Raw genomic sequence first — 15,124 nt, 5'->3', positions numbered from 1 at the left:
GAAGTCATTTTTGATCACAAATATCAGGAGTGATGACAAAGTTGAAAGTCTTACTTATCAGAATAAGAGTCCCAGAGAACCCCTGATTGACTCCAAAGCTTCCCCCTTTTAAACTTGGGATGTTTGTCTCTCTTCATGCTGCTATGTCAGGGGAAAGCACTGCCAAATGGAGTTTTTCCATATTTGACTCAAAGCGGGTGGAGGGTTGAAGTTGATCCTTGTTATAACGTGGGTGCCAACAGTTGGCCAGGAATAAGCATTCACAGCCAGATTTTTGAATTCCTGTAACCAGGAGCCCATAATAAAAAAACTCCTACAAACCCCTACCTCTCTCTCTCTCTCTCTCTCTGAGGCCTCTGGCCAAGAAAAGCAGGAACCTCTGGAGCCAAAAGGATCCAAGGATGGAGTGGAGAGAGACGAGAGTCCTGGCAAAGAACTCGACTGGGTGCACTTATTCCAAGCATGTCTGAGACAAAGTCTCTCCATTGCTGGACCGGCCAGGCCACTCCCACCTCAGGCCCGGGCAAGCTGGACTTCAGAACGGTTGCTGTTTCTACCACATCGCACTCAGTTGGTGACCAGCCAGCTGGTCTATTTGCCCAAAGAGGCCCAACCCAACCACAGCCACCACCCCACGGAGAACTTGGCTGATTCTTTAAGAACCTCCCTTCCTTGCCTTCTGGATAGAACAGATCCTGGACTGTTTTTATTTTTTCAACACCCCTGCCCTCCCTCCAGACATAAGCGGTTCAGAAAAGCTCAAGATGGCCAGGGGTCTGCTGTGTTGGCCATTGGTCCCCACTTGGAAAGTAGTTCTGATCAATATCAGTGGAACTACTTCTGCTAAGGCTTTGGATATAGCCCAGGACTCCTGAACCTCTCTCTCTCTTTCTCTCTCTCTCTGTCTCTCTATGTCTCTCTCTTTCTCTCTCTCCCTGAAAGAACTTGGCTACAGGGAGTTCTACAGGGTGAGGTAGAAGAAGACATGCCTCCCCTTTTTAAGGAGTTTTCTTATTAGACTTTTAAGAAATCTTCCCCAATCCCAAAAAGTTCAAGGGAGAAATTAAGTCTCATTTTGCTGTTGTTTGTTCACTAAGTCCTGTCCAGCTCATTGCAGCTTCATGGATTGCAGCACACCAGGTCCTCTGTCCTTGATTATCTCCCAGAGTTTTCGCAGATTCGTGTCCATTGAGCTGATGATGCCATCCAACCATCCCATCCTCTGTTGCCACTTTCTCAATCGTTCCCAGCATCAGGGTCTTTTCTAATGAGTCAGTTCCTCACATCAGGTGGCCAAAGTATTGGAGCTTCAACTTCAGCATCAGTCCTTCCAATGAATATTCTGGCTTGATTTCCTTTAGGATTTCCTTTAGGACTTTGCTCTCTTTGCAGTTCAGGGGACTTTGAAAAGTCTTCTCTAGCACCATAATTTGAAAGCATCAGTTTTTCGGTGCTCAGCCTTCTTTATGGACCAACTCTCACATCCATACGTGACTACTGGAAAAACCATAGTTTTGACTATAGGGACTTTTGTCAGCAAAATGATATCTCTGCTTTTTACCATGCTGTCTAGGTATGTCATAGCTTTCCTTCCAAGGAACAGGCATCTTTTAATTTCATGGCTGCAGTCACCGTCTGCAGTGATTCTGGAGCCCAAGAAAATAAAATCTGTCACTGCTTCCATTTTTCCCCCATCTATTTGCCATAAAGTCTTGAGTCTCATAGCCGGGGGTCTTACCCCTTTGCAGAGCTCTTCTCAGTCTCCTAAGGGCTGGGGTAGGATCCGAAGGGAAAAAAAAAAAAAACTCCTCTACAGAAAACAACCTGTCTGATTAAAGGTCTGTTGGGCAAAGTGTCCATGAGTAAAGACCCCCTCTTGCTCCCTCCAGACTGAACAGAAAGATGCACAAGGGCAAATTCACCACTGGTGAATTGAGCCAGTGCCTGCTCCTCTAGAACTGAGTTCATCCCAGAAGCAAAGGTCCTAAGATTTGAGGATGGAGATTGGGAAACCTCAGGCACAGTGAGAATCCCCTGCAGGGAATGGACCAGGAGCAGCTGTAGCCACACAGAGGCCCCCTTCTTCCAGCGCTTTCACACGTGCCTGCTTGGCCAATCCCCAGGCTTAGCTATCAGGGTTTTACTACCTGCCACTGCCAGAGCTCCCTGGGGGCTGTTCAGCACCGTGGGGGCTCCTGCAGCAGCTACTAGAGGCAAGACTAGTCCCTGGCCACCCTGCACCTTCCATCACCCCACAGGATCCACTGCCCTAGGGCGTGCAGGTACCATTGATGCCCACACAGCCACATCCATCCCGCAGGTCCTCCATCACCCAAACTGGCTTTGCAGTGGCCATGCCTTTTGCCCCCAAGTCAATTCTTTTCTTCCCCCTCAGTCCATCCCCCCTGTTCCCTAAGCTATGCTGGACAATTCCCAGTGATGCAGTGTTCCAGTCCAGCAGAGTAAGGCAGGCTTGGCAGGTAGCCAGTCGCCAGAGCAGCAGCCCTCCCAGGACCAGCAACTGGTTACAGTTGTGGAAGATAAGCCATCATCAGGATGGCAGGACCCATGCTTAGAGTGGGCTTCCTTGGTGGCTAAGATGGTAAAGAATCTGCCTGCAATTCGGGAAACTTGGGTTCGATCTCTGGGTCAGGAAGATCCCCTGGAGAAGGGGATGGCTACCCACTCCAGTATTCTTGACTGGAGAATGCCACGGACAGAGGAGCCTGGCAGACTACAGTCCATGGGATCTCAAAGAGTTGGACATGACTAAGTGACTAACACTTATGGCTTAGAGTGCGGAGCATCCATCCTGAGGCATCGTCACAGAATCCATAACATCTCCCCTGCACCTTCTACCAGTCAGTGACAAAAAAACTCCAGCAACCATTGAAGGCATCCCTCCATAAGGCTGGGGCTGGGACTTTTGGAAGAAAGGGGTTCCCCAAATTATGATTCTAGAGCTTTATGTAGAGTCCCCTTTTTTGCCACTCTCGTTGTAACCCATATTTCTAAATTTTCCACTTTCCCGCATGAATCAGAGGACACTGGGGAAGTATAAATACATTTGACTTTATTCAGCCTTCAGCAAAACTCTCCTGCCCTGGAGAGAAGCCCTGGAAGATTAAAAAGTCACAGGGAACCAATTGCTGAAGATGGCTACAATCGTGAGAACCGCTGTGCGCCCGTGGGAAGCCACCAGACACCATATCCAGGCTGCTCCCCGTGGGGCCACGGCTCCGCTGGCCACCCACAGCACAGGGACACAAGGACATGAGGAGAAAAGGCTTCTGGGAAAGTAGCTTTGTCAAAGGCATTTTGAAAAGTTTGGCAAACGTGTCACAACATGGCTAGACCTAGAGGACATGATGCCAGCTGAGATAAGACAGACACAAAAAGACAAATACTGTATCGTCTCATTTATATGTAGAATCTGCTGCTGCTGTTAGGTCATCAGCCGTGTCCGACTCTCTGCGACCCCATGGACGGCAGCACACCAGGCTTCCCTGTCCATCACCAGCTTCCAGAGCTTGTTCAGACTCAAGTCCATCAAGTCGGTGATGCCATCCAACCACTTCATCCTCTGTCATAGAAGGTTAGTTAGTTTCAGATGTCATAGGTTAGTTTTCTAAAACTAACTAAATTTATAGAGGTAGAGAGTAGAATGGTGGGTGCCATGGGTCAGGGAAGGGGGACACAGGGAGAGGATGGTCAATGGGTATAAAGATGCAAGATGAGTGAGCTCTGGGGATCTCCTGTACAGTCTAGTGTCTATGGCCAATCATTCTGCATTTTTAAAAAACTCTGGGGGGCATGTGGGATCTTAGTTCCTCCACGAGGGATTAAACCCAGTCCTAACTGCTGGACCACCAGTGAAGTACCAATACTTCTATATTTTACACTTAAAATGTTCCTGAGAGGATAACACTTATGGTGTGTGTGCTACTAATGATAATAATGGCCAAAGGAAACTTTAGGAGGTGATGGATATCTGTGCTCTTGATAGTAAGGAGGGGTTCCTGGCTGACACTTGTCCCCAGACTTGTTAAACTGTGTGCATTAAATGTGTACATATCAGTCACTCCTCAGTGAAGTGGCTTTTTAAAAAATGTGGCCAAAAAATTTGGTGAAAAAGAAAAAGGACAATTTATTAAGAGGAAATCCTGAGAAACGTGATTTGATTGACTATTTAATGGAAACCCTGGACAATAAATTAGGGGCAACCACCTGGCAGGCTCCAGCGCTGTTAAGGTATTATTCCCAATAGTTTATCAACAGGTGTTACCTTTAGGGTTCAGGAAAAAAATTAGAATTTGGGGGAATTTTCAGTAACACCCCAAATCTTAAGTTATTCTTTGTTAGTGCCTCAGTCATGTTAGTTGCTCTTTGCGACCCCATGGGCTGCAGCCCACCAGGTTCCTCTGTCTGCGGAATTCTCCAGACAAGAATACTGGAGTGGGTTGCCATGCCTTTCTCTGAGGGATCTTCCTGACCCGGGGATGGAACCTGGGTCTCCCGTACTGCAGGCAGATTCTTTACCATCTGTGCCACCAGGGAAGCCCAAGTTATTCTTTAATTATTTCTAAAATTAATTATATTATTTACTCATGGATATCTAAAAAATTGTATACAAAGAAATATTAATTTCAGTTGCATTTATGAAAACTATAGTCTATAGCAAATATTCAAACACTAGAAAACACCAGCAGGATGCCCTGGTGGTCCAGGGGTTGGAACTTCTCCTTCCAATGCAGGGGGTGCAGGTTTGATCCCTGATTGGGGAGCTAAGAGCCCACATGCCTCTGGCCAAAACACATAAAACAGAAGCAGTATTGTAACAAATTCAATGAAGACTTTAAAAATGGTCCAATATAAAAAAAATTCTTTAAAATAAACACCAGCAAACATCACGGTGTATTATAATGTAACATTCAGATCTCCCAGTGAGACATTAATAGTTAACAGCACCAGTCAGAATCATACATTGAAATTGCTCTTTTAAAAACATGTTTTGCTTCCAAAATTTATTATTTCTTGGAACACCATTCATAAGATTTGTGGAAAGCATACAATGCACAAAATGTATTAATAAATTAATAAAATGTATTAGTTATTATTTTATTTGCAACAATCACTCACCATTAGAGACAGGCAGGTCACAGACACACACTTACAACATGGCTATAGCTATATCTTAGAAGATCGACTGGTTAATCATCACTGCTCTTCTTCTGGGTGTTCCTGTCTGGTTTCCAAAACTATCACCCTTGACCCTGGACTCTGTGTGTCAGCGAATCCTGAACTCATGTTCCACTGCACTTCAGTGGATTCCTTCAGATCAGTAACATCTCTGTGTTACTTGCAAAGCTTTCATTCTTGAAGGAGAATAATAGAGTTTTTTCTTGTTTTCCTGACTTCTCCACTGGTTTTCCTCGAAATTTGAAATTTGGAAAAACACAGAAATTTCCCAAGCAATTCTTTCAAGTAAAGAATTCTCACATGCAGCTCAAAATAAGCTGCAGGTCTGGTGGGGATGGGCCATCAGCAGGGCCCTGGAAGGGAAGTAGGTAGCTTGATGGGGTGGGGGAGGAACTGGGACTTGGGGCTGCAGTCCAACCTCAGGACAAATCACCTGTGAAAACAGGAGCCCATAAGCCTGTCTTCTTCAATTTAGCCTTGGCTAGAAAACATATTGGCTTTCCTGGTGGCTCAGTGGTAAAGAATCTGCCTGCCAATGCAGGAGACCCAGGTTCAATCCCTGGGTCAGGAAGATCCTCTGAGAAGGAAATGGCAACCGACTCCAGTATTCTTGCCTGGAGAATCCCATGGACAGAGGAGCCTGGTGGGCTATAGTTCATGGGGCCACATAGAGTCAGACACAACTTAGCGACTAAACAATAGAAAACACATTGGAAACAGCAGCCCCCAGCCTCATTTAGTAGCCAGTGAAGAAACTTTAATGAAGAAGACTGACAAGGTGCTTGGAAAAGACAAGTCCTGACTTAACTGTGATGACTTGTCAAAGAAAGAAGGAAAATATTAGGGAAATACTGACATAACAGTTTATATCAATTAAAATGAAAACTACACCTATTTCTTCCTTGTCATAAAGCTGAGTTTCTGCCTAAGGCTCTTTGTTTGGAAGGCCAAACAACTTTCTGGTAATATTGAGAGATTTGATTTTTATAGTTTCGAGGACAGTAGACTTGAAATCCTGACACAGGTTTGCTCTTTGAAACTACACTTGTCAAAATGTTTGTGGCGGGGGGAGGGGGGGGACCGTGTTTGTTAAATTATAGCAACTTAAAGTCAAGAGAAGTTGATTTATTCACAAGTTCTAGTGATAATTTTTCACCAGAACGTTACTCAGTTCAGTTCAGTTGCTCAGTTGTATCTGACTCTTTGTGACCCCATGGACTGCAGCCCACCAGGCCTCCCTGTCCATCACCGACTCCCGGAGCTTACTCAAACTCATGTCCATTGAGTCGGTAATGCCATCTAACCATCTCATCCTCTGTCATCCCCTTCTCCTCCTGCCTTCAGTCTTTGCCAGGACGTTACTGGCCTAACTCTATTCCACTTAATCTTTATAAAAGGACTTTATGGGGCTTCCCTGGTGGTCTAATGGTTAAGAATCTGCCTTGCAATGCAGGGAACACCGGTTCAATCCCTGGGTCGGGAAGATCCCATATGTCACAGGGCAACGAAGCCTGTACACCACAGCTACTGAGCCTGCCCTCTGGAGACCACGAACTGCAAAAAGAGAAGCCTCTGCAATGAGAGGCATATGCACAGCAAGTAGAGAGCAAAGCCCACAGGCAGCAGGAGGACCCAGCACACCAAAGATAAATACACTTTTTTAAAGTAAAGGACTTTACAAATTTCCTTAAAATTAGGAAATTAGCTAAAAGCACATTTCCTATTGTAAAAATGGATTGCAAGGAAAATAAAGGGACTGTGGAGGAGATTAACTTTGGAACTGCTAGAATCTCAGTTTGTTATGACCCAGCCCTCGGCCCTTTATCTCAGATTTTGCACAGATGAGGAAGGTGCTTGTCCTAAAGACCACTGGGATGCTCAAGGCTGCTGTGGATGACACCTGGGGCCTGGAGAAAAGGGACCACCAGGCCCGGACACCTGACCACAGTCTCAGGCCCGTCTCTCTTTGGAAAGTGTCAGAATCCAAGAGCAGCAGGAGGTGCAAACAAGAGAGGCCTGTCCTGTCTCTTTAATCTCCTTTACTCTAGGGCCGTTCCTCAGTCGGTCTTTGTTTTTTATGACTGACGCACGAAGTATAAAGACCATTTATTTTGAAGAATGTCCCTCGGCTTGGGTTTAAGTGATATTCCTTCAAGATTATAGAATCAGGCTCTGTGTTTTGGGAAGAAGACCAAGGCCCTGATACTGCAAAAGACTGAGGGCAGGAGAAGAAGGGGGCAACAGAGAATGAAATGTTTGGATGGCACCATTAACTCAATGGGCATGAGTTTGAGCAAACTCTGGGAGTTAGTGAAGGACAGGGAAGCTTGACCTAAAAGGCACATAACTTTAGAGGCTGAATTCCATGGACTGTATAGTCCATGGGATTGCAAAGAGTTGGACACGACTGAGTGACTTTCACTTTCACTTTTTCCCCTTTTGCAATGGAAATCACTATCCATTCAAAAACTGGTCCTCACTCTTTTTTATAGCTGCACCCCAGTGGGTGGACCACTCTCCAATGTTTGAGTATATGGGTTTTTTCCCCCAACATTTTGTGATTTCAATTAACACTGCAAGGAATTATTTTGTATGTAAATATTTTCTTGCTTTTGGAGCTATGAATTTCTAGAGGTGGAATTAGTGGCACAAATAGAAAATACACGTATAATATTTTTAGATAATGCCAAAGCTTCTTCACTCAGTCGTGTCCGACTCTTTGCGACCCCATGGACTGTAGCCTACCAGGCTCCTCTGTCCATGGGATTTTCCAGGCAAGAGTGCTGGAGTGGATTTCCATTTCCTTCTCCAGGGGATCTTCCCGACCCAGGAATCGAACCCGGGTCTCCTGCATTGCAGGCAGACACTTTACCGTCTGAGCCCCCAGGGAAGCCCCCCCAAAAGCATTGTACCAGTTTTCAGCCCTACCATCAAAACATGAGATTGCCTGCTTCTCCAGTCCCACTAACCAGAATGTGCCATTATACTTTAAAATTTTCACCATTAAGTGAAAAATGATTTCAGTACAGTTTTAAGTTGCATTGCCCTATGTGTGAGGTTAAACAGTTTTTCTTTTAAGAATATTGTGAATTTTGCCCATTTTTCTATTGGGCACATGCTTTAAAAAAAAAGAAAAAGATTAGCTATGAATTGCATTTTCCTTTCAAAGTGCTGGGCAGAAGCTAAAAGTTATACATTTGCTTAACATTTATCCTCTTCGTATTTCTCATCATAAAATCTCTAATTGCAGTAACATTTTAGTCCTCGATATGGGTACGGTCACTGAAAACACTTTATCAAGCTGTACATGTATGCCTTGTACATTTCTAAAAAGTTACTTGAAAAACCCTGAGCTGACTTAATTCTGCGCTAAATTATCAGTGTCTCGTCTGCCTGATGCTTAAAGGAAGCCTGATGATTCCCAGAATCACACCCAAGTAACCCTGATGTGAAAAGATGAAAGGATGTCCTCAAAAGGCAAACCCAGCAACACAGCACACACACGTTCTGCTTCCTCTCCCACCCCGACGCCCACTCCTATCAGCTTCTAAGACCTCATGGAAGCTGACACCCCTAGACGGATCCGCCTAACTCACCACCTATAGGAAAGGATTTATCCAAAGGGCAGCAGGAAGGACCCACTGGTCTTAGTTATTTACCTACAATCCCTTCTTTGTGTCCCAATAAGTGATGCCCCTCTGTTTCAAGCCTCATTTCTCCATAATTTTCAGGGATAGTAGCAGGAAGCAGGTAATCAAGCCTATTAAATGTGATAAGCTCCTTAGAGAAAGACCCTTAAGGGCTTGGATTTTTTTCCACTATTTTCACGCACTGAGCAGAGCGGGACTGACTAGTTATATGTGTCCCCTCATACCCTCAGCCCCTGTGGCAGAGACAGGGTAATCCAAAGAAACCTGCTGTGGGGTGCGGGGCTGGCTGGATGGAGGGCTTTTTTAAAAAAAATTACTGGTCGATCTGCACCTTTCAGGACAGTCCTAGCTGAAATTACAGTAAACACACACACACACACACACACACACACACACACACACTTTCTCTCCCCCTTCTCTGTTTTGAGCAGCATTGGGAGCTGTGGCAAGAACCCACGCTCTCTGAGCATCACTGGACCTCAGTCTGACCCCCAGTTTCGGACAGCATACTGGATTGTCCACACTTGCGTGGTGCAGGCCTGGAGAACAAGCGTATAGCCACCCCAGATGTCTTTCTTCATCTCCAGACATCGCTTGGTGACTCTGTTGATAACGGCTCTTCCCTGGATGGAAGGAGAAAGAGTGAAATTACGAACACACCCTGGAAGAACATCCCTTCGCCTGCTCCCAGTCTGCCTGCCGTGCTCCGATACAAGTCTGAGGGCTCCCTCAGTCCTCAGCAAGTCATCCAGAGGAGACAGGAAGCCAAGCGCAGAGTTAGATCACCCAGAACCTTCTCTCCTCCCCCTACAGCGAGCTAATCCCAGACCCGGGAGTGAACAGTGCTGGGCTGGTTCCTCTGTTCTCCTCCACCCCTCCTGATCTGGAAGCATCAGGTCAGCATGGCTGGCAAGGCAGCCTGCAGCCTGGAGAACCGCGGTCCTCTACTTGGTCTCCTTTCTACATCTTCACCACCGAGCTGATGAAAGTCATCCGAACCCTCCCTCCCACCAGCAAGGCGCTCTGGTGAGACAGGAGCAAAAGCCCCATTCAAGAATCTCAGCCTGTTTTCTCCACCTGCTTTCTCTGAGGGGCAGTTTCTGCCCCCTTGTTGTGGGGGCTTCACCAAGGTTTACTGCTGGAAACACTGAGGGCTTTAAAGTCAAAGAGTCTGGGTTGAACGCTTGCTCCGTTAACAGAGAGAGGGATGTGGGCAGATGACCATTCCAGGGTTAATACTGACTGAGCTCTGCCTGACATGGAAGACGTGCAACAGATCTTAGCTCGTCTCTGCCTTTCCCCATCCTCACGGGGCCAAGGGAGGGACGGCGTCCTACTCTGTGCCCCCTTGTGCCACCTTCATCACCCCTGACCTCTTTGCTCCTTACCTGCTCACCTTGACACTGAGGGTCATGCCATCTGTCCTGGCCCTGTCCCCCTTTCCTAGCTTTTCTACTCCCCACCCCACTCTCCACCACTTTGCAGGAATCTGCCTCAGTGCCCTGGTGAAACAGTTCCCTATATCCTCAGAGTTCACAGCATCCAGGCAGATGTCTGGTGAGAAGTTCACTGCTCCCCATCCATGACCTACCCCTCCCCATTTCCTTGACACCAAGCAGAGCTGCTGTTTAGTCGCTCAGTCATGTCTGACTCTTCGCAACCCTATGGACTATAGCCCGCTAGGCTCCTCTGTCCATAGGATTCTCCAGGCAAGAATACTGGAGTGGGTTGCTGCTCTCTACAATGCCAAGAGCTGACTCATTGGGAAAGACTCTTATGCTGGGAAAGATTGAGGGCAGGAGGAGAAGGGGACGGCAGAGGATAAGATGGTTGGATGGCATCACCAACTCAATGTATATGGGTTTGGGTGGACTCTGGCAGTTGGTGATGGACAGGGAGGTCTGGTGTGCTGCAGTTCATGGGGTCGCAAAGAGTCGGACATGACTGAGCTACTGAACTGAACTGAACTGAACTGAAAGTCCAAATCTCTGCTCCCTCTCTGACCCCCGCATCCCTGCCTCTCATCTCTTCCAACCACAGACTGCCCCCAATGACCCTGCTCCCCCAGTTTCACCTGACTCCTCCCTTGCCACCTGGGTCTCCCTCTGCCGGCCACCTCCACACCTCCCTGGATGTATCCATCCAGCATCGGTCATTCAGGGCTGCCCTCCTGTTCTTCAACTGCCTCCATCACTCCCATGGCTCCATTCTCTGGGCCCATTCCTGGACCACAGAGTGCTCCTGGAGAGGGTCCATTAACCGAGTAGCCTGTCCCCAGAAGTGCCTGGAGCAGCCTGGCCTCAGAGCTTGGCTGACTCCTGCAGGCTCCTTGCCCAGGCCTCCTCAGTACACTTTTACCCCTCAACCACCTTCACTAAATGCCTTTATTTGTTCCTTTGTCAAAAGACCTTGCTTCCAGCCAATCTATCCCTGCCCCAAGGGCCATGAGCAATCTCAGGGGTGGTCTCAGAGGACTGCCCTGTCTGTCTCTGCTGTCAGCCTCCCTGTGCTCGGAGCCCAGCCATCCCTGATGCTGAAGAAACACCCTTCCTGTCTAACATCCTTCTCTTATTTCTCCCTCTTGGCAGATTCCTTTCCTGCTGACTTTAAATATATCCAAATGTTCTAATATTCGAGAAGGGAAAAAAAGCTCCTAACTCTACCATCTTTTTCAACCAACATTCAGTATTTTTCTCCCTTTAAGAATCAAACTTCCCAAGCAATGAGGCAAAAACAATGGATATGATTCTGTGTTTGAATCCTGGATATGCTATGTGACCTAGGGGATGTTGTTTGACTTCTTTGTGCTTTAGTTACTTCACAGATAAAGTTGAGCTATGGTAATACATCTCTTATAAGATTTGGATAAGGATTAAATTAGGTAGTGTTTATTCCAATGTTTGGTACTTAAATATATACTCAATAAATCTTGGTTATTACAATGTATAGGCTTCCCTGGAGGCTCAGTGTGTAAGAAACCATCTGCCAATGCAAGAGGTGTGGATTTGAACCCTGGATTGGGAAGATCCCTTAGAGAAGGAAATGGCAACCCACTCCGGTATTCTTGCCTGGGAAATCCCAAGGGCAGAGGAGCCTGACGGGCTACATTCCATGGGGGTCTCAAAAGAGTGGGACATGACTTTGTGACCAAACAACAACAAAAATCACCCTGATACAGACCATTATCTCTAATGAACTCAGACCAAAAAAAATTCTTCAACAAAATACTTGAAAAACTGTGCACCTTCAGTTCAGTTCAGTTGCTCAGTTGTGTCCGACTCTTTGTGACTCCATGGATTGCAGCCCACCAGGCTTCCCTGTCCATCACCAACTTCCAGAGCTTGCTCAAACTCGTGTCCATCACATCGGTGATGCCATCATCCATCTCATCCTCCATGCTCCCCTTCTCCTCCTGCCTTCAATCTTTCAAAGCATCAGGGTCTTTTCCAATGAGTCAGCTCTTCACATCAGGTGGCCAAAGTATTGGAGCTTCAGCTTCATCATCATTCAGAATTTCCTTTAGGATGGCCTGGTTGGATCTCCTCGCAGTCCAAGGGACTCTCAAGAGTCTTCTCCAACACCACAGTTCAAAAGCATCAATTCTTCGTTGCTCAGCTTTCTTTATGGTCAACTCTCACATCCATACGTGACTACTGGAAAAACCGTAGCTTTGACTATATGGACCTTTGTCGGCGAAGTAATGTCTCTGCTTTAGGTATATATGTATGTTTTCCTAGAGACAGTTCATAGCATTCCTCAAGGGGTTATTAGCTTTAAGACTTATTATTAGATAAGTCCATGTCTCTTGAAACGTGAACCTAACACAGCACCAAGATGCTCAAAGATACTCTCACAGACAAAACATTGCCTACCCTCCTCCCTCAGGACATCCCATTCCTGCCAATGTGGCTTAAGAACGTAGCCTCAGCACATGGTAGATTCACACATAGGTTGTAGTCAGCCTCATCCCTCAAGCCACTGCCACATGACTCCTGCCGGATTCCCTCTACCCTGTTCTTAGTCAACTGACGATGATGTTAAATCAGAGCTTTTACATCAGTTCCTGTTGATTTTCAGCCCAATGCTCCAGACTCTCTGATGATCACAAAAGCTAATATTGTTGAACCCTTTATATGGGCCACACACCATGATAATTGCTTTACACACATCATCTCATTAAGTCATCTCCACAGGTTTGTAAAGTAGAAATTATAAATTATCATCAAGATGAAGAAACTGAGTCTCAAAAAAGGATAGGAGAATAGCTAAAGAAGACCGAATTAGGATTAGAAGGCAAACTCTGAATTGAGTTACAACAGAGTCCAATATTTTTTACCTTGGCCACCCCACTTGGGTAAACACAGTCAGTATTTTATGCCCAGTGTTTCATGCTCAGACTAGAAAAATTTCTAGGCTTTTCCCTACACACTGCCACAAAATTAATCTTTCAAAAACACTACCAGATCAAATCTGAACTTCTCAGACTATATTGTTGTTTGTCCTTCTCATTGTTGCGACTACAGAATGAAATACATCAGGCTCCTCTGTCCTCCACTATCTCCCAGAGTTTGCTCAAATTCACATTCACTGAGTCAGTGATGCTATTTAACCATCTCATCCTCTGCTGCCCTCCTCTCTTAACCTCAATCTTTCTTAGCTTCAAGGTCTTTCCTGATGAGTCAGCTCTTTGTTTACATCAGGTGGCCAAAGTATTGAAGCTTCAGCTTCAGCATCAGTCTTTCCAATGAATATTCAGGGTTGATTTCCTTTAGGATTGACTGATTTGGTCTCCTTGCAGTCCAAGAGACTCTCAGGAGTCTTCTCCAGCATCACAATTCCAAAGTACCTATTCTTCAGCACTCAGCCTTCTTTATGGTCCAACTCTCAGACTATACATTAATATATTTATCTTAAAAAGAAACAAAAACATGTGACTCACTGGTTTAAAATCCCAATGTATGTTCAGTCTATCTTTGACTGCCTTGGAACATGGCTCTAAAGTGGGCTTCTCCCCTTTGCCAGGGTCTGTCAGACAGCGATCATCAGCGTCTCTCTGTGCAATCAGTGGTCCCACATAGAATTCCCCAGTTAGGTGATAGTAGACATTCTGCAAGAGAACAAAGGGATCTGCCATGGACCCTCAATCAGGGATGCCCTTGACCTCACAGAGGACATAAAGACTGCCTTGGGTCCCTTAGACACCCAGTCACCATGGAGGAATCCTTGAGCATTCCTGGGTAATCAGGAGTCTCCTCTGTTCTCTTCCCCATCCCCAGCTGATTCAAGAAAGAAGATCAGGCATGACAAAAAGACACTAGCCTGCTTCCTTCCACATGAGGGCTCCAATAGAATCATTTCCTACTGGATGAGGGAGCTTAACTGGGAAAACAGAAACAACACAACTCAACTTCAGAAGCTGTCATTATAAACCCCAGCTAAGGACTTGTTGTCAGAAAACCTTTCAAATGCTCAATCACTCCCTACCTTGCTCTGTGAACTTGGACAAATTGGTTGTTTTCGTGTCTCTGGTTTTTTGGGGTTTTTTTTTTTATCAATGCTATCTACCCTGCAGACCTCAAAAGGTTCCCATGAGGGCAACATGCAAAGTAACATGAGAGCTGGAAAAAGTCCTCTGGGTGCGCCCTCCACGTGGTCCCCAATCTCTCCTACCCCATGGAGGGGCTTCCATTCAGCTTCTCTCTTCCCTAACCCTCTGTTTCCTTCTCTATGGAAGAAGCCACAGGGAGCATCACCTCTCCACCTTCCAAGGCACACAAGGGGCAGCAAGAGGATGGAAGGGGGCAGGGGAGGAGGAGGAAAGGAAGGGATTGGAGGTTGTTTTCAATGAAGGTATTACCATAGAGAGTGCAGTCTTTCCAAGCACCCTTCCTGTACCTGAGATGGAATGACCTCTCAGGTGAGCTTGGAAGGGCTGAGTTACAAAGCACAAGTTTGGGCTTCTCCTTGACCGATTACCCAGGCCGCTCAGCTCCTGTCTCCACATCACCTAACACCAAGTCCAAACCTGCCAGGGGCTGAGCCACAACAGACTGACCAGGGGGCCGGGGCAGGACGATACCTGGGGACTGTATTGATGGCAGTAATGCATGATGGGGGTGTCGCCTGGGACAGCTCCCTGGTCCAGGCAGACGCGTTCATCCAACGTGTTTTTCATCTGAGGGAGCAAACCACAGAGCAACACGGTTGGAAAGAGGCAGAGAAGGACATTCCCTGACCCTCCCAGGGCCCTGCACCTTTGCCAGTACTCCAAGAGT

General features: G+C 46.4%; 1 protein-coding gene across 1 annotated transcript in view; it reads right to left on the bottom strand.

Annotated features, from left to right (window-relative positions):
* Positions 1-9,241: 9,241 nt before the first annotated feature.
* GALNT8 (polypeptide N-acetylgalactosaminyltransferase 8) overlaps positions 9,242-15,124 on the bottom strand; it is a 37,253-nt gene continuing 31,370 nt past the window's right edge. The window contains exons 9-11 of the mRNA XM_006053548.3: positions 14,929-15,024; positions 13,789-13,956; positions 9,242-9,472 (exon numbers count right to left, since the gene is read on the bottom strand). Coding sequence (XP_006053610.3) covers positions 9,329-9,472; positions 13,789-13,956; positions 14,929-15,024 — 408 coding nt within the window. The 3' untranslated portion in view covers positions 9,242-9,328. The remainder of the gene's footprint in view (positions 9,473-13,788; positions 13,957-14,928; positions 15,025-15,124) is intronic.

Source organism: Bubalus bubalis, chromosome 4 (genome assembly GCF_019923935.1).
Source record: "Bubalus bubalis isolate 160015118507 breed Murrah chromosome 4, NDDB_SH_1, whole genome shotgun sequence".
Taxonomy (NCBI): Eukaryota; Metazoa; Chordata; class Mammalia; order Artiodactyla; family Bovidae; genus Bubalus; species Bubalus bubalis.
This window is presented reverse-complemented; position numbering and strand designations above follow the sequence as displayed.